Raw genomic sequence first — 25,078 nt, forward strand, 5'->3', positions numbered from 1 at the left:
CTTGTGGAGATGATGTGCTTCTGGCTCATCTTTGTTGGTTGTGACCACTTTAGGCGTTCCGTCTGCCCCGTCCTGCGCAAGGCTAACAAACGTGTCCCTCCCTGCTAGTGATGCAGGGCGAAGTATCCCCACTTTGTCCCGTCTCGTAGCGCGCCCGACGCCGTGCGGCAGCCGCAGACTATCCTCTCTCCTCGTCCACAAACGCAGACAACAACAGCTAAGACAAAATGAGAATGATGCATTGAAGAGAGACATGGTTCGTCCTATAGCGTCTGAACCCTCAAGGTTTGACGCATCGTTGTTTTACGTTACGCATTGACATGATACCATTCTTTCTCTTTTAGGCGGCGACTGCTCCACTCCTATGCCGAGTATGATATGGGATTGGCTTACACTGCCAGTCAGCAACTATGGCTGCAGCATGCCTGTACTCGCATCACTACTTACCAGGAACGAGAGATATCTCCGTGGCGGCTTCGCAGGCACTAATCTACATGAGGCATGTATGCTACTATCGTGGGAGAAAACTCAGGTTCGGCTTGCTACATCAGCATGAGCCCAATCTTGTTCGAAGTGTTCTGTCCCAACGCTCTCCGTAACCTGAAGCTTCCACCTCCCCGCTCATCGTCCCGCACCTTGGGTTCTATGTGAACTCATATTGCCATGGCGTTCTTAATAACTACTTCTCTAGTTCTGGCGTTCGGCACACTTCTGTGGTACGCATTGAGCCGCTTCTTCTCGAGCAAGAATCGTCACGACCTTCCGCTCCCTCCTGGACCTAAGGGTCTCCCCTTACTTGGCAATATCAATGACTTACCGAAGCCTGGAATTCTCGAGTGCCATCATTGGCTGGAGCACAAGGACCGCTATGGCCCGATAAGCTCGATCACGGTACTTGGCCAGACATTCATCATTGTCAACGATGCAGATGTAGCGGTGGAGCTACTAAGCAATCGTGCAGCTACATTTTCGGGCCGACCACACATGGTGTTTAGTGGAGACATGTACGCCTTCCACATGCCTGGGTGCGATACCGAGATGTCTAACGCAGATGCAGGATCGGCTGGACAAGAACGTTGGCGATGCACCAACCCAATCAGACCTTCAAGCATCATCGTCGCAACATCGCTAGTGTAGCTAGTTCCAGCACCTCACTCAAAGTCTTTGATCGCATCCAGAACGAAGAGGCTGCACACTTTTTGTTGAACGTACTGGACTCACCAAGTGAGCTTTTTGAGCACATCAAAAAGGAAGCAGGTGCTGTGATCTTGAGAATTACGTATGGATACACGCCAAACGCCAAGGGAAGAGATCCGCTAGTGGATATGGCGGGCCAAACCATGGCCGAGTTTGCAGATTCGAGTGTACCAGGGAAATGGTCTGTGGATGTCTTGCCGTTTTGTAAGTTTCTCACTTTAATCGAACGAATACCGGGAGGATACTGATACGGGAAAAGTGCGATTCCTCCCAGACTGGTGTCCAGGTACCAGCTTCAAGCGCACAGCTCGCCAGATGGCGGAACAATTGACCCGCACAGCCGAAGAGCCATACGCGTTCGTCAAGTCTCAGATGCAAGACAAGGAAGCAAAGACGTCTTTTCTCTCTCAAGCCATCGAATCACTCGGATCGGACCCTTCCATGGAGTACATCCATAAATGGTCTGCCGCATCCATGTACCTCGGCGGTGCCGATACAACCGTCTCATCGCTAATGACATTCTTCCTCGCCATGGCTGTATTTCCACAAGTCCAGAAGAAGGCTCAAGAGGAGTTGGACCGCGTACTTGGCGGAGAGAGACTTCCGATCACCAGCGACAAAGCAAGCTTACCGTATATCGAGGCCGTGATGAAGGAAACACATCGATGGCATCCGGTCGCCCCGATGGCAATACCACACTGCTGTACCCAGGAAGACAGCATCAAAGGCTACAGGATACCAAAGGGTGCAATGATCTTGCCTAACAACTGGTACACATCGTACTCATCCAGAGACTGCATATGATCAACGCTAACAGTATGTAGGTGGTTTACGCACGACCCTGCCATCTATCCAGACCCGATGACCTTCCGTCCAGAACGCTACCTCGACGGCTCCACGCAGCCCGACCCACGCACATGGACTTTTGGCTACGGGCGTCGTGTCTGCCCCGGTCGATATGTCGCTGATAATGCCCTCTTTACGACCATTGCCCAGTCGCTTGCTGTCTTCAACGTTGAAAAGTCAGTCGTGAATGGGGAGATTGTCGAGCCTAAAGTGGAATTCGAAGCGGGTGTTGTTAGTCATCCGAAGCCGTATCGTGTGAGTATTACACCGAGGAGTGAGAAGTGTAGGGAGTTGATTAGGAGGGCTGAAGAGGTCTATCCGTGGGGGGAGAGCGATGCTGAGGCGTTGAGAGGGATGAGATAGCTGCTTTTGGTAGCGTGCTAGATGGGGAAGAACAAAGGCTACATCTGCAAGACCGGTTCATGCTTTAGCAAGTATGGAAACCACGGTACGACTGCAGACTACTGTGCTGCAACTGTTTGCTAAAGTGCTTTTGGGAAATGCGATGCCGCTTCTGTAAGGGGTAGTGTCTCTCCTGATGGTACTTGCGGGGACGTTGGAAAAGGTAACAACGCTGGCTACATCTGCAATACTGGCCCGTGCTGCATCAAGTACGGTAACTGTGGCGGCACTGCAGATTACTATGCCGCCTCCAAGGGCTGCCAGGCATCATTTGGTAGTTGCACGAGCTAGCTCCCATAGACTGTTAAATGGGTATAGTATACCCAGCTGTGGGTATAGGTTGGGTTGGGGTCTAACAAATCAGACCTAACCTCAACCCATTTCTAGCGTTAAAATCTGGGTATGGGGTATAGGTTGGGTTGGGGTCTGACAAATCAGATCTAACCCTGACCCAACCTATACCCATTTACCAGTCTAAGCTCCCCTGAAACATAACTTCTTCCTCGTCTAGACTGCGATCACAAGAACGAGTATCTCAAATCTAGTGGATTTGTTTTAGCTCAGTGAAGTAAACACATTCCTTACGGGAGCGATATGCCGCCACGAGGACCTGGCGGGGATTGAATCGAGGAACGTGTTTTACTCAATCGAAGTCTTCCGTAAAACGTCTTGTTCTCCAGTGAGTGATTGCCAGAGTATGAGGTGCCCCCACTTCGTCTGCAAGGAGATGCCTATGGGGATCGTGATGCCTGATCCGGTCAAGTTCTTTGTATTCGCGATACTTCTCATTCGAGGTGGTGCGGTCAAGTCAGGGCTTCAACATCGCAAAATCATCCTGAATGTGCATGATAGGGCCGTAGAAGAACGAAGAGTCTCCACGGGTAGACACTATCTTCGAATGCCAATCGGACTTTAATCTTGGAAGTGCGCCTGCTGGACGACTCATGTACGTCCAATCGAAAAGGAATAGATCTTCCGCACTCCAGTTTGACTCAAAGTAGTCCCAATGGAGCATCGAAAAGATCAACTTTGCGTATTTGCGGTCCTTGAACACATGGCCAATCAAATGGTAGATGCCGTGGACGTTATTCGTACTTCTTACGATCGCCATCTCAGGGTCTACATCGCTTAAGGAGCCTGCTTGGCTGATCATGAGCCAGTCATTCGGTCTCGTATCTTCCGGCGCATACGCAAACAAACAGCCGTCTTGATCTGTGATCTCCACAAGTAGATGCATAGAGTCGAGAGAACCTTTGAGATGACTCTTTTTACAGCAAAGATAGTATGACGGTCGGTTCCTTGAGTTAGTCATCTCCCGATCAGCGATGTCAAGCAGCTTCACTCCGTACCATGTATCTCGTAGATGGCCTCCAATATGTGGGGGTCGCGTTGGCATGTTCAGTAGGCTTATCTCACGACGGCTGGAGTAAGCCTCGACTGTACCAATGCGTAAATGGTCGGTCAAATCGTATGTTGTGTGTATCGTCCCTGGTATCTTGTGGCTACCATATCTCTCCCTTATCGCCTCTCTTACTGCCTCTCTTTCGACACTGACGTTAAATAGTTCCCATAGCGGACGCGGCCACTTAACAGCCATCTTCAAGAGTGGTTGAGTTTCGGGATTGTTAAGATACAGGCGCAGTACCTCGACGGCGACTTGGTAGTTGTTCATTTCATAGTTTGGTATGGCAGGCTCACCACCGCCCCAATCTACCAGAGCCAGAACACCGAATAGCCTGTCTCGAGCGTCGGTACATTGGAAGCTCTGCATGGCCTCTAACACCTCTGCCAGTCGGCGGCGGCCTCGGAAGCCGGAGGCAAGAGTCAGACAGCCCCGTTGAGGCAAAACATCATGGAGGTCGTCTTGCAACGATAAGCAGGACTCCTCTCGGCGTGAGTACCATGATTGCCAAGACGCTATGTTTGCCACAAATGTGACGATGCCAGTCAAGGAATCTCTGTAGTCAGAGGCATTGGCCCAGAAATCTACCAGCATACTCACAGCCAGAAGATAGTCAAATGAATGTATGTCCATGCCACAACAAAGCGAGATCTCAGGGGCTAGATGAAGCTCTTGCATGACCCAAACCCTGGAGAAATATGGACGCTTCATGAAGGCGACGAACGCCTTTGCTAGGGCTTGTCTATCGTGAGGTCTAATCGCAAGCAAACAACGGAGCGCAACCCAAGAGCTCTTTGGGATAGGGTTGGGCATTACCCAGTTTCCTGCATTCTCCATCGTAGACTCAAGCGTTAGTCCATGTATGCTGGCCAATAAACCGCGGTTGTCATGTATAGTCCGGAAAAAGGATATGCTATCGTCCGTATGAGGCCCGACGCATGCCAACACATGTTTGGATCTTGCATATATCTGACCCATCATTCCTACTTGATGGCTCTTTTCTTCTGTGGTGCTTTGGTCGATGCAAAGAGCATCCATCCAGAAGTACCTGCTCGCCTTCGACGAGTGCGCTTGTCTAAGCGCATAAATGCAATTTCCGCCAGCTGCGAAAACGCATCCATTGATCAAAATATGATGAGGTTGGTATCTCGCGCCCCAGGTATATCTAACACCGAAAACGGTCAATCAGTACAATGCACACATCATTTTTACACATGAAGAACGTACGACAAAGCATAGTAATTCGGCGCCTCTTCCACAGGCCAAGCGGTGAGATGACACACCACTCGATCTTCCGCACCGATGCTTTCGATCTCAAGTAATCGTATGTGCGTCGTTGAATCTGGGAGGGGTTCGTGCTTGAATCTCACTACTTCCCCCATGGCCTTCGTAGCGATCTTGGTGCAGGAGATGTATCAGTGAACAACAGGTTACTCGATGAAGACGGGTCAAGGTTTGGACGCGTTGTGGACGAGGACCAGGCGTTGTCAAGAAGACATGTAGGTTGAGCGCTGCTGAGGATGTTTAGCCTGACGCGCTTGGCGTGGCGGCGCAGCACGCAGGCGCAGCCTCATTCGCAGATGTCAGGGTTGATGATAGGTGGGCCATGCGTATGGTGGCACACCGGGACCGCCACGGCAGAAGCGGCCCCCATCTGTAAGCCACCTCGTGAACGTGATGGAGTTCCTCGTGCATCTTGCCGGGCGACGTCCAGATATAATTGCATCGCATCGCGATTTGGGATTACTGTGCTGAATATATGTTACGGTGAGAAGCCCAGGAGATGTGGTTGTTGCGTGGTGGAACTCAGCGATGCATGGCTCAGGAGGTAGGTTCAAAGATGCCGCATGATGACGCCATCGCTGTCTCCACACTTAACCACTGCGACGACCAACACACTGCAACCTGCAGTACTGCGATGATGTATCAATCACAAGCTACTCATCTTCTCAAATTGCGCATCATACATATCCGTATTTATATTAAGTATAAGGGGGCCTCGAATGATTGCAGTAGGTCTTCCCTGACGAAAGACAGAGATCGGAGTCATGACTGACTTTCTTATAGTGAGTCTACTGAACCAAATGCGAAACAGCACAAAATCAGTAAAGAGTGTGTTTTCTACAATCTACGTCACGTTTCATCGCACACGAACTCATTATGCTCATGCAAACGCCGCTGACGAGCCCGATAGGTCCCACGTATCACTACGTGGCTAGCAGCAAAGAAGCATATTCAGTCATACTAAAGGATCACCCCCTTGGTAAGCAACATCAGGAAAGTCATAAGAGGTAAATTCTTTTCGCTAATTCTGAGCGTTCCGTTGCGAGACATTATGATCATGCACCAAAAGGCCTGTTACAATATTTCAATTGCTTAGGTGGATAGAGTGGTGACCATAAGATCAGACACCACCTAGATGACAGGAGAATCAACAAAACGATGAGATACATTGGGAAGATGTAGCGGTGGAGTTTTACAGTGACCATCACGACGACTTGTAACATCTATTTTCCGGGGCATCCACGACCCCACTTGGTAGAAATGCTGCAGCAATCTGCCTTCTAAAGAAGAAGTTAGCAGGCCATAAAACATATTGTCGTAAGATATCATCAATAGAACAAACGGAACAAAGAGAGATGTACTTACGCAAGCTTGCAGAGAAACTCCATAATCCGGGCAGAGCTTGATCGTTCCGCATTCATAGTACCGTTCTACGGCAAAGCTTGACTGTCGTTGACAAGCCCCCTTGGTGGAAAAGCAGCAGTCCTTCTCGGGTGTACACTAAAAAGAGCATATCAGCTACTGCTGGTCCAGCCTTGCACACAAAGTCTCTCTTACCGCAGCAAAGACATCAGCATAAGCACTGACGGCCACGGTGCCTGCAAGCACGCTGAGGAGGATAGAAAGTTGCATGGTGAAGGTCCGGGAACGGAAAAGGTCTTGCAAAGAGATGGATAGGTGTGTATAGATCAAGAGCGAAACTGAGAGATGATTGTTCGAGATGGAGTGATGAGCATGTGCCTTTATAAGTATTGCTGACTGACCATGGGAGGGCACCTGGCCAGGTAGAACAGAAAGGCGGTTGTGCTGGACTGGGTGACTAACTTCACCGCCTGCGTTTCGCACGTTTGAAAATCGATGGCGTAGGAACTTTTTCGGCCTTGGTTTCGCCTTTCCTTGGTAACTTTGAGACGCGTACAGACTGCTATTAGCGCCATCACCGAATACAATCAGTGGGCATCAATTCTACTTTCAACACAAAACTATGGCCGAGAGAAAACGGTCAAGCAAGGTTCAAGCACGGTTCAGGCACGGTTCAAGTCCTAGCGTGTGAGGCTCACCGGAGGCGTCGGCGTTGTTCAGCGGTTCGCAAAGATTGGCTCGTCTCCGCACTCCAACACCGCCAAGACTTGCCCTGCAGTAATGGTGAATTACACATCGCTGATGGCTCATCCTGGTCAGCCAAGTTAGTCGGTCACTTCTCAGGGCTGACATCGAACGTGGAAGAATACTCCGTAGCATCATATCTGGAATAGCGGTCAAGATGCAAATTAACGTTTATCTTCACCGGACGCAAATCATAGTTCACTCTGACTAGATGCATGATTCTCCAACATAGCAGATACCAAGCCAGACAATAGCAAGGCGAATAGACACTTGAACAACCACGTGGTCACTTGGAGTGACCACGGCAAGACCCGAAGAGTCGCCAAGATGATGCAAAGTACGAAACAAACCTTGTACTAGCGTACCAAACATTCGCCTCTACAGTCTATTTCGTGATATCGAAGCTGTTGCACAGTAAGGCCGACTGGTAACTTGAGCGACTTTCAAACAATAATGTGCAAAGGTAGTCGGGCCTTTGTTGCTGCTACTCCTGCTGACGGTGTTTGTGATGGAACCACGACACCCGTGCTGCAGCCCGTCCATCGACAAAGTAAACGTCCAAACCAACACTAGATTCCTACTATTAAAGACCAGCTCCCCAGCTCTTTACTTCTCCAGAAAACCTCAGCTTCATTCAATCTCTACATCCGTTCACTTTGATCAAACATCTATTCCACGCACCCACTTTAAGACCAAGGCTAGACTTGTCCCTCCGTGCCAACAAGATGAGATACACCATTTCCATCATCGCTCTCGCTCTGGCTGTAGGCGTCCAGGCCGAAGTACGTACCTCCCGCTTCTCACATCCTGTACATGTAGGAAGAAGATCCATTCTTTAACACAACACCCCATCTAGTGCAACATTGTTGGCGGCTTCGGTACCGTCGGCGACAAAGGCTGCTGCTGGGGCGGCCAACAAGGCAGTGACGCTTGCAGTAGACAAACTGGGTCCAATTCTTGTCTCTTTGCCGGCAACGCGCAATCCGCAAACTTCTGTCGCAACATGGGTATACCCAGTTCCAGATGTGTAAGTCCGACTCAAGTTCTTTCTTCTTCTTCTTCTTCTTCTTCTTCTTCTTCTTCTTCTTCTTCTTCTTCTTCTCCTCATTGAGGACTGGATGGCTTTGCTGACTTTGGGTACGACAGAACGCAGATTGCTGCGACATCAAGACTGGTAGGGGACAGCCTTGCCCCAAGGGAAAGAATAGGTGTGACGCCGACTCTGGCTGCCCTTACCGTGATGGGAACGGAAACCTTATCTGAGCATGATATGGAGATTATGGAGGCGATTCTCATTGCCACTACATCAGAAAGACATACTGGAAATGCCTTCGAGCAGAGTGCTTCTTCCTACTATGATAAAGGGTAGTAGGAGGAGCTATGTGGATATTGGTCGAGAACATAGAAGTGTACAATGCTACTAAAGATTATAAATTTTCTTGTTACGAGCGTACAACCTTCTTGCATCCCTTCTCGTGCCTTTTGAGATTTCCTGCGGTCTTAGTCGAATGCGCACAGCCTACGCCCTTGCGGAAGAATTCTTCTTCACTTCCATCCTTTCGCATGTTGTCCAACCTCCTCTGGGCAGTGGCTTTGCCCTTCTTCGAATGTCAGTTTCTCCCGCTAGGCTGTTTTTCCATTCTCAGAAGGGGAATACATCTTTCTTCTATTCCTTCACTGTTTTCGTCTGCTGATAAAACAATGTCTTTGCAGTTTCCTCCCTCACTCTAGTAATATCTCTTCTGGTCCGCCTTATCCTTATCTGACTTTCTGTATCTTGCACATGAGATTTTACAAGACTCAGCAAGGCGCTCTCTCCTCTCTTCTTGAAACTCTCCTCTTCATATTTGCATCCCTGAATACGTCAAGAAGGCGCGGGGAAACTGCCTTCCTTGAGTACAGAGTGTGTGCAGAGCCCAAGATACGGCAGCTCTGTTACAACCTACAAGCAAGAGCCTTTGAGGGTGCCTTGGTCCTTGGATTCGAAAAACCACAATCTAGCAGCGAACATCCCTTTTAAGATGAGGATAGCCGCTCGAGATGCTGGTACTCCACCCCATCACCAAAAATACTAGCAGCGGCAAGTACTGTGTACCCTAAGTTTGCAATGCTATTGGTCTTTATAAGTTCTCTCGTTAGGAGCTAGTGTAAGACGCAAGGTAGAGCATGTTAATTCTGTATCTGGTAAGGTTGTCCCTTGTAAACGGTACACCTATTCATCTTGCAACATCTCTATATTACACAATTCTAGTCTATGCCCATGCCACGGCAGTCCAGGTAATCACCACACCTTTCTGATTCTTTCAACCGAAGACAGAACTTCCCCCGTAACAAGACCAAGATCTATGCACCATACACCCTTCTAAAAACTCCCAATATTCCCCTTACTATACATAGTCTGCCTCCTCTTATGCTTCATCATCCCCTGCCCTTGACTACTACTCACCCCCCTACTTCCATCCTTACGCAGTAGTCCATTCCCACTCACCAACCCATTGCTCAACCCAATCCCATCACCCAAAATCCCATTCCCACCCACCTTGCCCTTCCTGACCGCGCGTCTCTTGGCCTCGCGGCGTTTCAGCTTCCCCATCCAGCCCCTCACCTTCCTCACAATGCGATCAGCCATGAGCACAAGCAGCGTGACGACCATGACGGGCACAGCGATGATCCAGAAGAAGGCGTCCGAGTGGTGTTGCACGCCATTGAAGCGTTCGAAATTCTGACCGAAGTATCCGACGAGGAAAGTCAGGGGAAGGAAGAAGATGGTTACGGCGGTGAGTATCTTCATGCTTTCGTTTTGGTAGGCGCCCATGACGTTGAAGATTAGGTCGATGAGGTTGTCGGCTGCGCGACGCTATGGATCAGGTCAGCATGTGATGTGATTCAAGGCTTGATAGAAGTAATCACCATTTGATCAAGACTGGCTGTAATCATGATGCAGTGGTCCTCCACGTCGCCCAGATATGTGTGTGCCAAAGGACTAATATTGATGCTAGACATTGTTTTGCGGGTAGCAAGATTATTCGACGACGGATTCGAATTCATAGTCATAGCCTGCACAGCCTGGGCCATGGGATCAGCCTTGTGGTCGCGGAGAGAGTTGATCAGGGAGACAATGGGCTGAATGGTATTCCTCAGGATCGACAATTCAGAAGTGAGCAGGTAGAGGAGCTGGGAGTGGTGCAGTTCAGGGTCCTCCAAGACGTCGAGTTCCAGCTCGCCCATTGCGTCTTCGTAGGCGGCGACCACGGGGATGGCGAGATCGACAATGGCGTCGATGATGGCTTGCACAATCATGCTGCTGTCCTGGCTGCGGCGGAGGATGGTGTCTTCTGTTCGGAGACGTTTTAGAATCATGTCTTCGACGTCGTCGGCCGAGTGCTCGAAGAAGGAGATTACTGTATTGTCGGCTAGCAAGAAGATGCTGACTTGCTCCACGCTGACCGTGAGGTGCTTTTCGGTGAGGGCCGAGTGCTGTTCGAGATAGACAATCCGATCGAGGTTGTAACCACCGCGGTATCGTTGGAGGGTGCGTACGGCGGTGGTCGCTGGGGGAGTGGACATTTTGACCTTTTCGTAAGGCGTGCCGTCAAGTTGCTTCTCCAGGCCGTCTAGTGTGCTCATCATCTCATCCTGGCGCGTCTGCTTGTTGGCTTCGCTCTTTGGAAAGAGCAAATTCTTTGCCGTCTTGAACAGCGATGGCTTTTTGGACTTCTTCTTCTTCTTCTGCGAATGGCGCGAGCGGGACCGTGATCGGGCCTTGTGCCGTCGTCGTTCGCTGTCGTCAGAGTCGGAATCAGAGTCGCTCTCGGAGTCCTCGTCCATCGGGGTCCGAACAAGCTTAGACAGAGTCAGGAGCAAAAAGGCCTGGTCAGAGTACCAGTCCACCTTGGTCCTGCTCTGGGTGCTCATCAAATCCTCAATCGCCAGCCTGTGCAGTTGCTTATGGTTTCCCAGGGTGCGAATCACGTCCCAGGACAAGCCGTTGACGTTGATCCACCGACATGCCACCCAGTCTTCTTTTGGATAGTTGAGAAAGTCCTCGAGTGTATCATTGTCCAGTTCATGGCACTCGACGCGCTCGTCGGAGAAGTCTACAACGGTAATTTGGCATCGCGCGTAGAGGTGGTGGTAGTTGGCTGCTTCGGTTTCGTTCTTTGTGTCGACACCCGGCTCAGCGCCTGGCTCCTGATGCTGGTATGGGCGCGTAGGGGACTGGTGGGGACTGTAGTGCTTTACCGTGTGCGAGCGCGTTATGCGTCGGCGCAGGGTCGAGTCTACCGAGAAGCGATCAGGGGAAAGGAGTTCCTCTGGGTTGGGATGTGCCGCAGTCGCGGTTGTGGCAGTCGCAGAGCGGCCGCGACGTCTCTGCTCATCGAGCTGTGTATCGATGGTCAAATGTGGAGGCGCGGCCGAATCTGAGGCAGACCGCTCTGGCTGGTCGGGAGCGGGTGGAGCGGATGCAAAGTCTTGGACTCTGGTTTCGTGTGGAGACGACATGGCGACGTCTGCCTGCTGCTGGGGTTGGGCTATATAAGTCCTGGTGAATAATTCAGGTTAACGAGAGTGAAGAACAAAATGCGACAGCCATTGGCAGTGACGCGCGAATTGGTTGAGAGCTGAGGTTTCTCCTTTGCAGACGTGTTGTGGAATCACAACCACTGGGCTGCGGAGAAGTTTCAAGTGCCCAATGAACTCCATCGTTACGGGACAGCTGCGTGAAGGCCCTGCACCCCGCAGAGCAGTCCAAGCGATTTGTATTCACGTGTATCTATGTCGGAAGGCGTGCAACTCAGCCAAAAAGAGACATGCCTCTCATTCAGAAAGGTGTTTGGTCAGACGTGCCGAGTTACTGTTTTGGTGGTGACACAGGCGCCGAAGAAGAGGTGCGCCTTTGTCAGCAGCATCGTGCAGTCGGCCGGCGCCCCACGCAGCCTCGAGAATGGCGCCGAATCATGCAGGCGGCTGCAGATGAGCCTTTAATAGCGACAGTCTGCTGGCAAAGCTGTGGGTGCAGAGGTTTCATGGCTACATGGCATTGGCAGAGGTAAGCGCGCCACCTGTGGCGTGAGTTTTTGCGCAAGTGCTTGGGCGTCGGAGAGATGACTGTCGGGCTGTCACTTGAAGACGACTGTATTTCCAATCAATGGGAATACGGCGTGGTAAGCTGTCTCTGGTAACTGTGACAGGTAAGCTGTCTCTGGTGTCAGTAGCAGGTGAGCAGTCATTTCGGTGCTCTCTTTGCCCGTAGCGCATGAAATTAGCGGTTCGAGGCTACCCTTCTGGGCGGGCGTGCCAATCCTTAACTGTGGGACTAGCTGCTCCACTGCCCATGACCTCTCACCTGAACCGCCTCTTTACACCCCATTCATCGCCGACAGCCTCATCCAACATAGCATAGTCCAGCCTTAGCACGACAGCCCATAGACGACGTCGCCCACCACAGCCAGTGTTGCGTGGCCTCCCACTGCGACGCGAGAGAGCGCTCTTGCCTCCCAGCCAGCCCGCGCCCGTGAAGCAATCCTGGTCCCCCTAACAACAGCAAACAAGCCTCATCTCCCGTCGACGCCGTCGACAACCATCGCCATCCCTCTGCGCTGCCCATCACTGCCTGCCTGACTGGCTGCTCAGCCATCAGCCCCGTCTCGCCCGAGTCCGGTCGTCGTTAGTCGTGTGATACGACCCCGTCGGCTTTCTCCCACCCTCGAGCGGCTCTTCAACCACCACCACTACCACCACACGGGCCCCTCCAAAGCCTCAGTCAGAGCCGGAGCCAACAACAAACAACTGGCTGCTGCCCGCCCAGCTCCTTCCCATCCGCTCATCCACGGCACCGCACAGCACCCAACATGCGCGAAGTCAACTTCAGCATCCCCAACGCCAACAAGGCCTCGGTTGGCATCACCACCGCCCTCTACGACCGCCGCGCCCTCGACTGCACATCGACCCTCCCGCTCATCAACTCGCTGAACCACCTCGCCTACCTCACCACGTCCTCGGCACGCATACGCGATATTCTCACCGTCGATGGCGGCATCGAACGCCTGATATGCATCCTCAAAGAGGGCCGGAGCAAGGACATGATGGACATGTGGAAGTGGAACCTGGCCTTCCAGTGCATCTTCAACATCGGCGTGCGTGGCTCTGAGAACGTCAGGACGCGTGTTGTCGAAGCCGACATGGTGCCTGTCATCGCATCCATTCTCGACAACTACATCAAGGTCGTCGACAAGATGAGGGCACGAGCCGAAGCTGAAATCCACAAGTCTGCACGTCTCGGTGCATCGAGCCGACACCACTCGTCGCGGACTGGCGAGGTTGCCTCAAGCTCCGGACACCGAGCTGATCGAACACGACGCATCATACCGCCTCCGATTGAGATACCACAGCCAGCCGAATCTCTGGGCGACGCGAACCCCATTCCTGCATTCTCACTGAGCTCCCCTCCCGAGCGGACGACATTTACACGTGGTCGACCTGCCCACCACCATCACCATCGCAGCCACGAAGGGCGGCCACAGCTCTTTGGCGCTCCCGGCAACAACACGCGTAATCTGGGTCAGCCATTGGTCACCGCATTACCTTCCATGGAACCGGCTCCCGATGCTTTTGCGCTACGGCCGGTGCGAGATGCTGATCGACTGCCTTCCATGCTCCCCGCCCTGCAAGGGGAGATCACTTCCCAACCAGAGTCACCGACAACCCCGAGCGCCCCACAAGCACGCCAGACAAGCCCAAGAGCGGGGCTGGCCCGAACACGTCGCCGCCCATCCATTCGACACCAATTGTCTGTATCGGGAGAGTCGGACTTGGAGGCACAACAAGATGACATGTCCGCAGAGGCTGCCACAGCGGCTGGTCCGTCTGTAAACGAGCCAATCGTCGGCATACAGAATAATGAAATCAACATGGCTGACATTGTCGATAATGCAGAGATGCTGGATGCTGGCAACACACCGGTTCCTATCGCTGCCCCTTCAGAAGGCACAGATGAGAACAACGAGACGTTCAACATTACCCACCGTCCTGCTCTCGATGGAAGTCTAATCAACCCCACCAACACACCGCCCAACAACCCAATCACTGGCTTTTCTCCTATGCAACCGACTATCAACGTCGTAAACACCAACCCGCCGCCTCCTTGGCTACCACGATACCAGCAAGAACGTAATGCATCAGCTAGTGTGCTCGCAGCTATGCCTCGTGACGAAGACGTCCTCATGTCCCTCCAGCTTCTCGCCTACGTGTCAAAATACTGCAACCTCCGGACCTACTTCCAGAAATCCCATCTCGTACCCAAACTAAAGATTGCCGATGAGCTCCTCGACGGCGAAGTCAAAACACCCAAAACATCCGCAGAAGGAGAGGAGGAAGAAGAACTCGAAGAATACGAACTCCCAGATGACTTCAACATCTTCCCCCTCGTTGAGCAATTTACCGTCCGACACCACACATCCGACATGCAGTACTGGGCTAGCGTTGTTATGCGCAACCTATGTCGGAAAGACGACTCGAGGGGTGGTATCAGGCAATGCGCATACTACCAGTGCGGCCGATGGGAAGAATATACCCGTCAGTTTGCCAAGTGCCGCCGCTGCAGGAGGACAAAGTACTGCAGTAAAGAATGCCAGAAGAGTGCTTGGGTTTTCCATCGGCACTGGTGTGTTGCCGCGAGTTGAAAAGGGGGTTTATGGACGAAAGAGAGAGAGAGAGTATTATTCTATAATTCCCACCCACCCTTTTCTTTCCAATTTTCCTTGATCAATCATATCATCCTTTTGTTGTCGGAAATCTTTTCTGGCTTGCATACTGCACGGCGCTGGATTTTCTTCTATGTCCTGTCTTTTCGTTTTTCCCTCCCTTTTTTTTTTGTCAATCATAATCTTTCAGAACTTAATGAGCGATACGAATACCGGATACCACAGAATGCGAGGGAGCGAGGAGGAAATCTAAGGGCGTTGGATCACTTTTGGAGACAGGAGGGGGGAGATGGTGTGGAAAGGCAGAGAGAGAGAGAGAGGCAACGAAACGATACCATATCATTTGGGAGTCGGCAGCATTATTAGCATAGGTTGGTTCAAAAAGGGCCACGGTTCTGGGAGCAAAGTATATTCACTTTAGTTGCGTTTTTGTGTGCGTGTGTGTGAGTGTGTGTGTGAGTGTGTGTATACATGGTGTGCAATTGAGACGGCCAAAAAGAACTGCATCCGTATAGCCTTTTTCTCCACTCCCTGTTCTTGAGGCGTGCCCTTGAAGCAAGTCTTCTCATGTCAACTGAATCAGCAACTCATCAATCTTCCATAGAGTTCCAATCTCACAATCCTCATTATGTTATATCGCCGTCACATGACTAGAGGCCGATTGGTGGGAGCGTTGGCACAGCTGCGCACTCTCTTCCCAACTCTAAATGTGACAATGTCGTTCGCTGCAGTAGCCAGGACTGGCCGTTTTTTTGTCCCAGACCCACTCGTCTGTGATGTGACTTGCGTTGGCGCGTCAGCCACCAAAGAGGCGGTTTTTTTTTTATTACCCACCTGCACTTGCATCTGGGGAAGTATGCGGGGGATCTTCGCTTCTGCCGTGTTGCTGATCAGAACTATGGGAAAAGCAGACATGACTTTTGGGGAAGAAGCGGCTGAGCTATTCGCGCATGTGCATGGGTGGGCGGGGGTGGATGGGGGGAAAGTTGAGCTGGGCTGGACGGAGAGTACAAAGGCTGTATGAATGGTAGGACCGCTGTGGATTGTAGCAAACATCCTGCTGTGTGCAAATAAGAGTATATTCGAGCAAGTGGACGACTGGTGTTCCGGTCACTTGCGGGTTGGACGATTACGCGCGCTCGGGTCATACCTAGGTAGGGAAATCCAGATAGGATGCAAAATTGCCTACTACGCTATACTCCTGCCAAAGACGAGGAAGACCCTTCGAAAATAATAACGATGATATCCAGAGATATGACAGGTTCTCCGGAGTGACCTGATATCTTAGGACAAGATCTTGGAACTACTATTGTGTTACTGCAGAAGGGCAGATAGAGCGCTTGCCAGGAAGGTGCCCGATTCTGCCCTATGACTGAGCGCGCCCCATGGATGGCGTTGTACAGGGAATGGTCTTCCATTTTGCTGATCCGGCTAGTCTAAGCTACGAGAAAAGCAGACATATTTCTGGGGAAGCGCCCGAGCATTCGCGCATATGCAAGCCCTCAACCCACATGGAGGGGCAACGCACTTCGCGTGGGCATAGCGGCCACCCGGCGTGGAGTGAGAGCGGAGTTGTCCCGATACACTACGTCAATCCCAGAATAGCCTGGATTGGTTGCATGGGTGGCAGAAACAGCTGGATCTTGATCCCAGCCCGCGTTGCCGGCGCATGGACTGACTGACGGATTGAACCACCAGGACTGGGATTGCCAGCTGTTTACATCACCGCAGTCTTGTGTTGGCGCAAAGCAACGTATCTGCTGCGATGCGCAGTATCGCTGACGCCGCGTAATTTCGTCGCTTCCAAGACGCACCAAGAGGCATTGACGTCGTAATACCCGTGTTGGACAAGCCGCTAGACCCGTGTGCTGCGGCAAGGCTGGGTATTTCCCCCAAGGCTAGAAGCTCACGATCTGCCGCTGCCCAAGGACAACAATCGTACACGACGTATAGGGGAATGACTGGATATCATGTCGCATGCGCCCGATGCATCGAATGCTGGGATTGGAGGTAGCGGAAGTGGAGGTGGGGATGCGAGCGGAGGAGGGAACGTCGGGGGAGGAATAAGAAGGCGTCATTCCGCATCGCACGACGAAGACGATCTCGCACCGACGACACGAAGCGCAGCCCAAGGCGCAAACACAAACGCACCGTATACGATCGAGAGTACCAGAGACGAGCCACGCTCCAGGACTTCAGCTGTAGAGAATGCGGAGCGACCGAGCATCGCGCGCCTTACGACCGACGAGTCACCGCGAGTACGATTCTCGACTGACATCGAACGCAATGCACGTAGCAAGGATGAGAACACACGAGCTGGGAGGGGCGCCGGCGAGAAGCAGAAGCCTGGGATACCGGATCTGACGGTGAATACGCGCGAGGTTTCTCCTCAAGATCTGGCTCTGGCGCAGGCTGAAGCTGAAGCTTCATCCTCACGCTCCCCACGCAATGCCGTCAATCGATCACCGCTGTCGCCGACGTCGAGGAACCGCGGATACTCGCTCCGCAGCGCGCTGTTCCGGAAGAACGTTCACGATACGACAAAGGAGGAAGATACACATATCGAGCTGGAAGAAGGGATTGGAAGATCGCAATCGCAGGCTAGAATGGGACATCATGCAGAAGTTACCAGCGGCTATGCTTCGTCGCCTAAGAGCGGAGATGCCGTCATCGCCGTCACGCCCGAGCATTTGGATTATGCGAGTTCAGCCTCGGATATCTCGAATAAGAAGCTGGGAGAAGGGCCAATCGCGCTTCCGGCCTATGCCTCGTGGAAGAACCGCAAGACGGCGAGTCGGAGAGCGAACTTGGTCAGGGAGATGAAGGATGTGGCAGAACAAGCTCGCAAGTTCATCTTTAGGATAAAGGACGTGCCGCCTAGCAAAGACGGCCGCCACATCGCCCTCGACCCTACTCGTCCTTCGACCGACCCTCTCATCGACGAACGCACTTCCCAGCCCTACACTAGCAACTGGATCCGATCCACCCGCTACTCGGCATGGAACTTTATCCCGCGGCAGTTGGTCGCGCAGTTTTCCAAACTGGCAAACTTTTATTTCTTGGTGATTTCGATTCTGCAGATGATACCCGGGCTGAGTACTACGGGCCAGTTTACGACGATTGTTCCGTTGCTGTTTTTTGTTACGTTGAGTATTGCCAAGGAAGGGTATGACGATTTGAGACGGTGGAGAGCGGACCAGGAGGAGAATAAGAGAGAAGCAAAGGTCCTGAGAGCGAGTCGTGCTTCCAATGTCGCTGCTGCTGTTGGTGGGGCGAAAGACCACTCCGTGGATGGTGGCAGTGTTGTTTCACCAGAGTCCGAGGGGTTGCGCTGGGAGACGATCAAGTGGCAGGATATCAACGTTGGAGATGTCATCAAGCTTGAGAGAAACGACGCTGCGCCTGCTGATCTGGCGCTTCTCCATACCAACGGGGAAAACAATGTCGCGTTTGTTGAGACGATGGCGCTGGATGGCGAGACGAATCTGAAAAGCAAGCAGACGACGGCTTCGATTTCCAAGACGATTATAGACCAGGAAGACGTCCTGAGAACCGATGCCGAGTTCGTTGTCGAGGATCCCAACCGCGACTTGTACAGCTTCGAAGGACGCGTCGTGGTCGACGGGAAGCAAGCGCCACTTACGCTCAGCGAGATCATCTTCCGAGGTAGCATCCTGCGAAACACACCAGATGCGATTGGCATGGTCATTTACTCTGGAGAAGAATGTCGCATCCGCATGAACTCGAACAAGAACCCTAGGATCAAAGCACCAGCACTCCAAGGCCTGGTCAACCGCATCGTCATTCTCATCGTCGTCTTCGTCATCGCTTTGTCAATCTTCAATGCCGTGGCCTACAAGATCTGGCAGAGGAACGAAGACGACATGTGGTATCTACGTGGCTCCTCTGTCGCATTTTTTCCCAGCTTCACCTCCTTCATCATCATGTTCAACACTATGATTCCTTTGTCTCTCTACGTGAGTCTGGAAATCGTCAAGTTGGCGCAAATGTTCTTTCTACATACGGATATTGATATGTACGACCCCATCTCCGATACGCCGTGTGAACCGCGCACGTCGACCATTAACGAGGAGTTGGGCCAGATTAGCTATGTCTTCTCGGACAAGACGGGCACGCTGACGGATAACTCGATGAAGTTCCGTAAGTTGAGTGTAGCGGGCGTGAGCTGGTTGCATGATGCAGACTTGAAGGAAGAGGGGAAGAAGAAGTTGATCCACAAGACGAGGAAGAAGGGGAAGCAGCCCGTGAAAAACAGGAAGAGTATGAGATCTGCCAAAGATGCAGCGGGCGAAGAGCCCGTCGTTGAAACAGTCGAGCAGTTGGAGAGCCCTGGGGAAGGCGGCCCGTCGAATTGGCGATCGAGCGCGAAACCAGGAAAGACATCCCGCGAGCTGCGTACGCAGGATATGCTGAGGTATATCCAGAGGAAACCTCATACGCCGTTCTCGAAGAAAGCGAGGATGTTCCTTCTCTCCCTGGCCTTGTGCCACACTTGTCTGCCTGAGGTTCAGGAGGATGGTAAGACACACTTCATGGCTTCGTCTCCAGATGAACTCGCACTCGTACAAGCAGCACAAGACATGGGATTCCTACTTATCAACCGCGACGTTCACACCATCACCCTCAAGATCATGCCGGCGGGACCCGATGGCGAGCCAGTCTCAGAGGTCTACGAGATACTAGACGTTATCGAGTTCTCGAGCAAACGAAAACGCATGTCGATCATTCTCCGCTTCCCAGATGGCCGCATATGCATCATCTGTAAGGGCGCAGACTCCATCGTCATGCAGCGGTTGAAGCTAGCTACGCTCGCGAACAAGAAGATGGTTGAGATTGAGCGGCGGGCTAATATCCGGAAGAGCATGGAGGCTCAGCATGCGATTGCGCGTATGAGCGAACATGCTGAGCGGCGGAGTAGTGTGGCTGGTCGTCTGAGCAGCGTTGGTGGCCGAAGGAGTATGACGCTCGGTCAGGCTGCGAGGGCTAGTTTGAATCTGGGCCGCCCGTCTTTCGCTCCTAGTGTGGGCAGAGGAGGCTCTGCGTCAGCGAGAGATGAAGTGGATCAGTGGCTACGCGAGCGTGAGAATGACCGCATGGACATGTCGTCTCTCGATGAAGATACGCCGTACCAGACACCGACACACACACCCCGCCAATCAGGCCTGGACCGCTTCAGCATGGCCTTTTCATCAGCACGCAGCTCGATGCAGATTGGCTGGGAAGACATGGAAGCCATGGTCGACGAAGGCATCGCGGGCGACGACACCGCGGTCATCGAACGCTGTCTCCAGCACATCAACGAGTTTGCCACAGAAGGTCTGCGAACCCTGCTCTACGGCTACCGCTTCCTCCACGAATCCGAGTACCAGTCCTGGAAAAAAGGGTACCTCGACGCAACAACCAGTCTCGTGGACCGGACGCGGCTCATCGAAGAAGCAGGTGATGTGATTGAACAAGACCTCGATCTATGCGCCGCTACCGCTATTGAGGATAAACTGCAGCAGGGCGTACCTGAGGCGATTGACAAGCTGCGCAGGGCCAAGATCAAAATGTGGATGCTGACAGGCGACAAGCGAGAAACCGCCATCAACATTGGCTACTCGTGCCGGCTCATCAAAGAATTCAGCGCCGTCACCGTTCTCGACCACGAAACCGGACTCGTCGAACAAGCCATCAGCTCCGCCAGAACGGCCATGACAGCCGGCACCGTCGCCCACTCCGTCGTAGTCGTAGACGGCCAAACGCTGTCTAAAATCACAGACAACGACCTGCTCGACACACTGTTCCACGAACTCGCCATCCTCGCCGACTCGGTCATATGCTGTCGCGCGTCCCCCAGCCAAAAAGCCCAACTCGTAAAGTCGATCCGCAAACGCGTCAAGAAGTCAATCACCCTCGCCATCGGCGACGGCGCAAACGACATCGCCATGATACAAGAAGCCCACGTCGGCATCGGCATCACGGGCAAAGAAGGTCTCCAAGCAGCCCGCACGTCAGACTACAGCATCGCGCAGTTTAGGTTCCTCGTCAAGCTCCTGCTAGTGCATGGCAGGTGGAATTATATTCGCACGTGCAAGTATACCGTCGGCACGTTCTGGAAGGAATTGCTCTTCTACCTCACGCAAGCCTTGTTTCAAATGAAGGTGGGTTATACGGGTACTAGTCTGTATGAGTCGTGGTCGTTGAGTATGTTCAATACGCTGTTTACTAGTTTACCCGTCATCTTCATGGGCGTGTTTGAAAAGGATTTGAGCGCGAGTACGCTGTTGGCGGTGCCCGAGTTGTATACGATCGGGCAGCGCAACGGTGGTTTCAACTTTCGCGTTTATCTCGCTTGGATGTTCATGGCGAGTGCGGAGGCCATGGTGGTTTATTACGTCATGTTGGGGTTGTATGGGGATGCGGCGTGGACGGAGGATAACTCCATCTTTGCTCTTGGGAGTATTACGTATACGGCGGCGGTGTGGTTGATCGCGTTGAAGATGCAGTATGTATCCCCCCTCCGTTCCCCCATGGAGGACTCGGTTTGCTAACATATCCCCCACACACAGATTCATAGAAACGCAGTCCAAAACAGCGACAAACGCTGTCGCTCTCATCTTGTCGATTGGCGGCTGGTTCCTCTGGAACATTATCCTCTCCTCGTTGTACAATCCCGAAAACAAAATCTACTATGTCCGCGACACCTTCTTGCGTGGTTTTGGCGCGAGTTGGTCTTGGTGGCTTGCTCTCGTGCTCATCCTCCTCTCTGTCATGGTGTTTGAGTTGGCGGTCAAGAGTGGTATGGCGGCGTGGTGGACGAGCGATGAAGATGTTTTCCAGGCTCTGGAGAAGGATGCTGGTGTTAAGCGCAGGTTTGAAGAGGCGGCGGCCGGGGAGCTGCAGCAGGGGTGGGATAGGGAGAAGGGGAAGGGTGGGAAGGTGGGAAGTGAGGTTGGGCTGAGTGAGGTCGAGAGGGAGAATGAGGAGAGGAGGAGGGAGGGAGAGATTAAGGATTTGATTAGGAATCGGGTGGAGGATGGTGGTGCTGGGCCGCAGGATGGTGGTGATGTCAATAGGATGTTGAGTCGTGGGTTTGGGGATGTGAAGACGACGTAGTTGACGGAAGACTTGTCTCTTCTTTTGCGTTTCAGCGCATGTCCTTGGACGAGATTATGATTTCATGGATATATATTTCCTTCTCTGTTTGTTTCGATCGCCAAAGATTGCAAGCAACTGGGACTTTGCGATGTCGACAGTATCATTGCGAATCTGTACTATTACCTTCAGCATTTTGTCCAGCCTATGGCGGTGCACATGTCGCCAAGCTCGGCCGCATCGTCACTTGTTTCCCGTCCTGCAGCTTAATAAGCTGTTGACTAACATGTCATCTTCAGCCGCACGCGCTGCATGTTTGTTACCCTCACTTTTCCCCCGCTTCATGTCCTCGTTCTTCTTCCTGCTCGGCGCAAATGGATATTATGTATGGGACGTCGGCGGATCCTCGGAGCCTGAGCGACGATGGAGATCCTGCTGAGGAGCAACTGCTGATGAGATTAGAGGAAGAACTTTGTCCGGAAGGATCGGTGCTGCTGCATCGGCTCTGCGCTCGGTGCCAGCGAATGTTTGATACTTTTACAGACGTGTATACGTGGCTTAAAGAAGCTCAAAGTCATCATTTCAAGCCCCGGAAAGTTGGATCATACACGCTGGCAGACTTTTCAAAGTACCGGAAGTCTTGTCATTTTTGCGAGATGGTATGTTCAAGACTAGGAAACGACAATAGCCTACCAGAACATGTTTCCGTTGGATTTCGGCTCAGTGGCTCCGGTGGACCCAACTTAGAAACTCATATGTGGACGAAAATCGGCTACCGAGGGCCTATCAGATTCCATTTTGGATCTTTCACTCGTGAGATGAGTTCTGTTATCTCTGAATGATTTATCTGACCTATTCTTAGAGAGTTCAAACAACATATTCGATGCTCCGTTCGTCGCACAACATGTTCCACGCCAGCCGACGGACAACTTGATTCAGATACGAAGATGGCTAGATGCCTGCACTTCAAAGCATCGTAGCTGTAACAGTTGGTGTTCAAGGCTTGAAACAAAAGGACATCGACCGACAAGAGTCCTTGAGCTCAGCGACAATGGTATTAGATTGCGGTGCGATGTGCAGGCCATACATGATTTTACGTATCTGGCCCTTAGTCATATGTGGGGTAAAGATGCCTCAAAGCAGCTTAAACTGATGTCTTCAAAACTCCAGGATTTCCAAAAGGCTATACCTCTGGATATGCTTCCAAACATTTTCACGGAAGCCATTCGAATCACCCGCTATCTCGGCTTCAAGTTCTTGTGGATCGATTCACTCTGTATCATACAAGACTCCGGATCTGATTGGACAGCGGAAGCGAGCATGATGTCTGCGGTATATAACAACGCTGTTTGTACAATCGCAATCGTAATGCCGCCGGATGGCAGCTATGATTCTTCTTGGCGTCGAGAAGATCCACGAGCGTCAACTCCTTGCATCATCGGCGAACCCTTTCAAGTGAGGGGACTTCCACGAGGTCCACGAGTTATGCGAGGTATAGTAATTGAATCTTTTAATGTACAGCAAAGTACAAATTCGATACATCAGGGCTGGCCGCTATCCTCGAGAGCATGGACGTTACAAGAACAGGTTTTGAGTCCCCGCACCGTCTTCTGGGGGGATCGCACTATAAAGTGGGAGTGTGCAGAGCACTTTTGTGACGAATTGGCTGGTGATGTAGGTGGCATTTCCAGAACATGTCAACGGATTCGCAGAATATCCCAAGTGTTCGCCTCCAATAAATCACTCTTATCGCCTCGGCACGTTGACGAACTGGATGGAACATCACCAAAACCAGGCCAAATCAAAAGTGACGGAATTCACTATGAAACTCTCTCTAATTGGATAATCTTGATCAACGAGTATAGACGGAGAAATCTCACGCAGTCAAGCGATAGGATCATGGCTTTTGTTGGGATAGCACAAGCGTTTCAAGCCGAACACGGGCTGACCTATCTAGCCGGAATGTGGAAGGAACATCTACCACACTCACTGCTGTGGTCTATACATGACCCGGCCAATGATTCAGAAGCCACATCACCGATACCTCAGGAGCCAGTGCTGGAGTCCGCGCCGACGTGGTCATTCTTCGCCGGTTCTCTCTACTCGAGCCACTTGGACCGAATCATCCCTTTTGGCCACAGTTTTCATTGGGCAAGCTATATGAGACGCCGTCCCCTCTCAGTCGCCAAGCTCTTACATTTCACATGGCCCAACGCGCCTGTGGATACTCTCCCTCCAACAGCTTATTATGACTTCTTGGGCCTGCGAATCACGCTCGAATTCATAACGCTCGACCTTCTGTTACCGAGAGATGAAGAGTTGGAAGAAGACATGCTCCTCTGTAGCATCGTAGAAGCGCGACTAAAGTCACAGCTAGATTCACAATTGGAGTCACTATTTCAATCTGGCGAGAAGCGTCTGTCCGAGCCTGTGTTCGTAAATTTCCATTTCGATGATCACAGAAACTTGCATCGAGTCCCGACCATATTCCGCGTAGCTCTTGTCGAGGAGACATTCAATACAACGCCCGAAATTTATCGTTTCAAAGGACTGGTATTGGGGCCCGCAGTAGAAGAGAACACATGGAAGCGACTGGGTTACTGGGAAGCGACAGCGAGGCGTACTGGCTTAGGTCTTCCTTTGGTATCCATGATGATTGCAGAAGAAACTCTCTCAGAAGACAAGGGTTCCATGTTTCTGCGCCTCCAAGGATCAAAGGTTGAGACCCTTACTTTGGTTTGAGCATGAGTGCATGCATTCCCATTGGAAACTCATCCAAGAGCTCCACGAAACCTTCCTTGTTCATATGAGTATGAGAATATGAAGACTTAGTAGTCGGTTACAAAAGATACCTTCTCCATTGGAAGTTTGGAGATCGAACATGCTGTGTACTCTTGGTGTTTCCTATATCTCATTCTATCTTGATGAACAATCCAGCGTATACTCTCTGAGTGCTAAGGAATTGGGGTGAGTAAAGATACAGATGTCTACTACGGCCGATTATTGTGTTCTCCTTTCAACCCATAGTTCGCAACAAGGT

At 51.8% G+C, this 25,078-nt stretch overlaps 7 protein-coding genes across 7 annotated transcripts; 4 read left to right on the plus strand and 3 right to left on the minus strand.

Annotated features, from left to right (window-relative positions):
- Positions 1 to 663: 663 nt before the first annotated feature.
- On the plus strand, positions 664 to 2,406 carry GT037_011182 (cytochrome p450; the record flags this gene model as incomplete). The annotated part of the gene is made up of 4 exons (XM_038936229.1): positions 664 to 1,004; positions 1,058 to 1,401; positions 1,457 to 1,967; positions 2,022 to 2,406. 4 exons carry the CDS (start codon positions 664 to 666, stop codon positions 2,404 to 2,406), a joined length of 1,581 nt encoding a protein of 526 aa, XP_038781125.1.
- An 847-nt stretch (positions 2,407 to 3,253) lies between these two features.
- Positions 3,254 to 4,684, minus strand: GT037_011183 (uncharacterized protein; the record flags this gene model as incomplete). The annotated part of the gene is made up of 1 exon (XM_038936230.1): positions 3,254 to 4,684. One exon carries the CDS (start codon positions 4,682 to 4,684, stop codon positions 3,254 to 3,256), a length of 1,431 nt encoding a protein of 476 aa, XP_038781126.1.
- A 1,670-nt stretch (positions 4,685 to 6,354) lies between these two features.
- On the minus strand, positions 6,355 to 6,763 carry GT037_011184 (uncharacterized protein; the record flags this gene model as incomplete). The annotated part of the gene is made up of 3 exons (XM_038936231.1): positions 6,355 to 6,411; positions 6,497 to 6,631; positions 6,689 to 6,763. The coding sequence occupies 3 exons, from the start codon at positions 6,761 to 6,763 to the stop codon at positions 6,355 to 6,357; spliced, it is 267 nt and encodes an 88-aa protein (XP_038781127.1).
- A 1,487-nt stretch (positions 6,764 to 8,250) lies between these two features.
- Positions 8,251 to 11,740, minus strand: GT037_011185 (family metal ion transporter; the record flags this gene model as incomplete). The annotated part of the gene is made up of 4 exons (XM_038936232.1): positions 8,251 to 8,364; positions 8,692 to 8,838; positions 9,726 to 10,094; positions 10,148 to 11,740. Coding segments are annotated over 4 exons (2,223 nt in total), but the record flags the coding sequence as incomplete, so codon positions are not given.
- A 1,349-nt stretch (positions 11,741 to 13,089) lies between these two features.
- Positions 13,090 to 22,059, plus strand: GT037_011186 (phospholipid-translocating p-type atpase; the record flags this gene model as incomplete). The annotated part of the gene is made up of 3 exons (XM_038936233.1): positions 13,090 to 14,812; positions 17,068 to 21,448; positions 21,513 to 22,059. The coding sequence occupies 3 exons, from the start codon at positions 13,090 to 13,092 to the stop codon at positions 22,057 to 22,059; spliced, it is 6,651 nt and encodes a 2,216-aa protein (XP_038781129.1).
- A 934-nt stretch (positions 22,060 to 22,993) lies between these two features.
- On the plus strand, positions 22,994 to 23,191 carry GT037_011187 (uncharacterized protein; the record flags this gene model as incomplete). Its single annotated transcript, XM_038936234.1, has 1 exon — positions 22,994 to 23,191. One exon carries the CDS (start codon positions 22,994 to 22,996, stop codon positions 23,189 to 23,191), a length of 198 nt encoding a protein of 65 aa, XP_038781130.1.
- A 746-nt stretch (positions 23,192 to 23,937) lies between these two features.
- On the plus strand, positions 23,938 to 24,780 carry GT037_011188 (uncharacterized protein; the record flags this gene model as incomplete). Its single annotated transcript, XM_038936235.1, has 1 exon — positions 23,938 to 24,780. The coding sequence occupies one exon, from the start codon at positions 23,938 to 23,940 to the stop codon at positions 24,778 to 24,780; it is 843 nt and encodes a 280-aa protein (XP_038781131.1).
- Positions 24,781 to 25,078: the final 298 nt, after the last annotated feature.

The sequence above is a fragment of the Alternaria burnsii genome, assembly GCF_013036055.1.
Source record: "Alternaria burnsii strain CBS107.38 chromosome Unknown 28, whole genome shotgun sequence".
Classification (NCBI taxonomy): domain Eukaryota; kingdom Fungi; phylum Ascomycota; class Dothideomycetes; order Pleosporales; family Pleosporaceae; genus Alternaria; species Alternaria burnsii.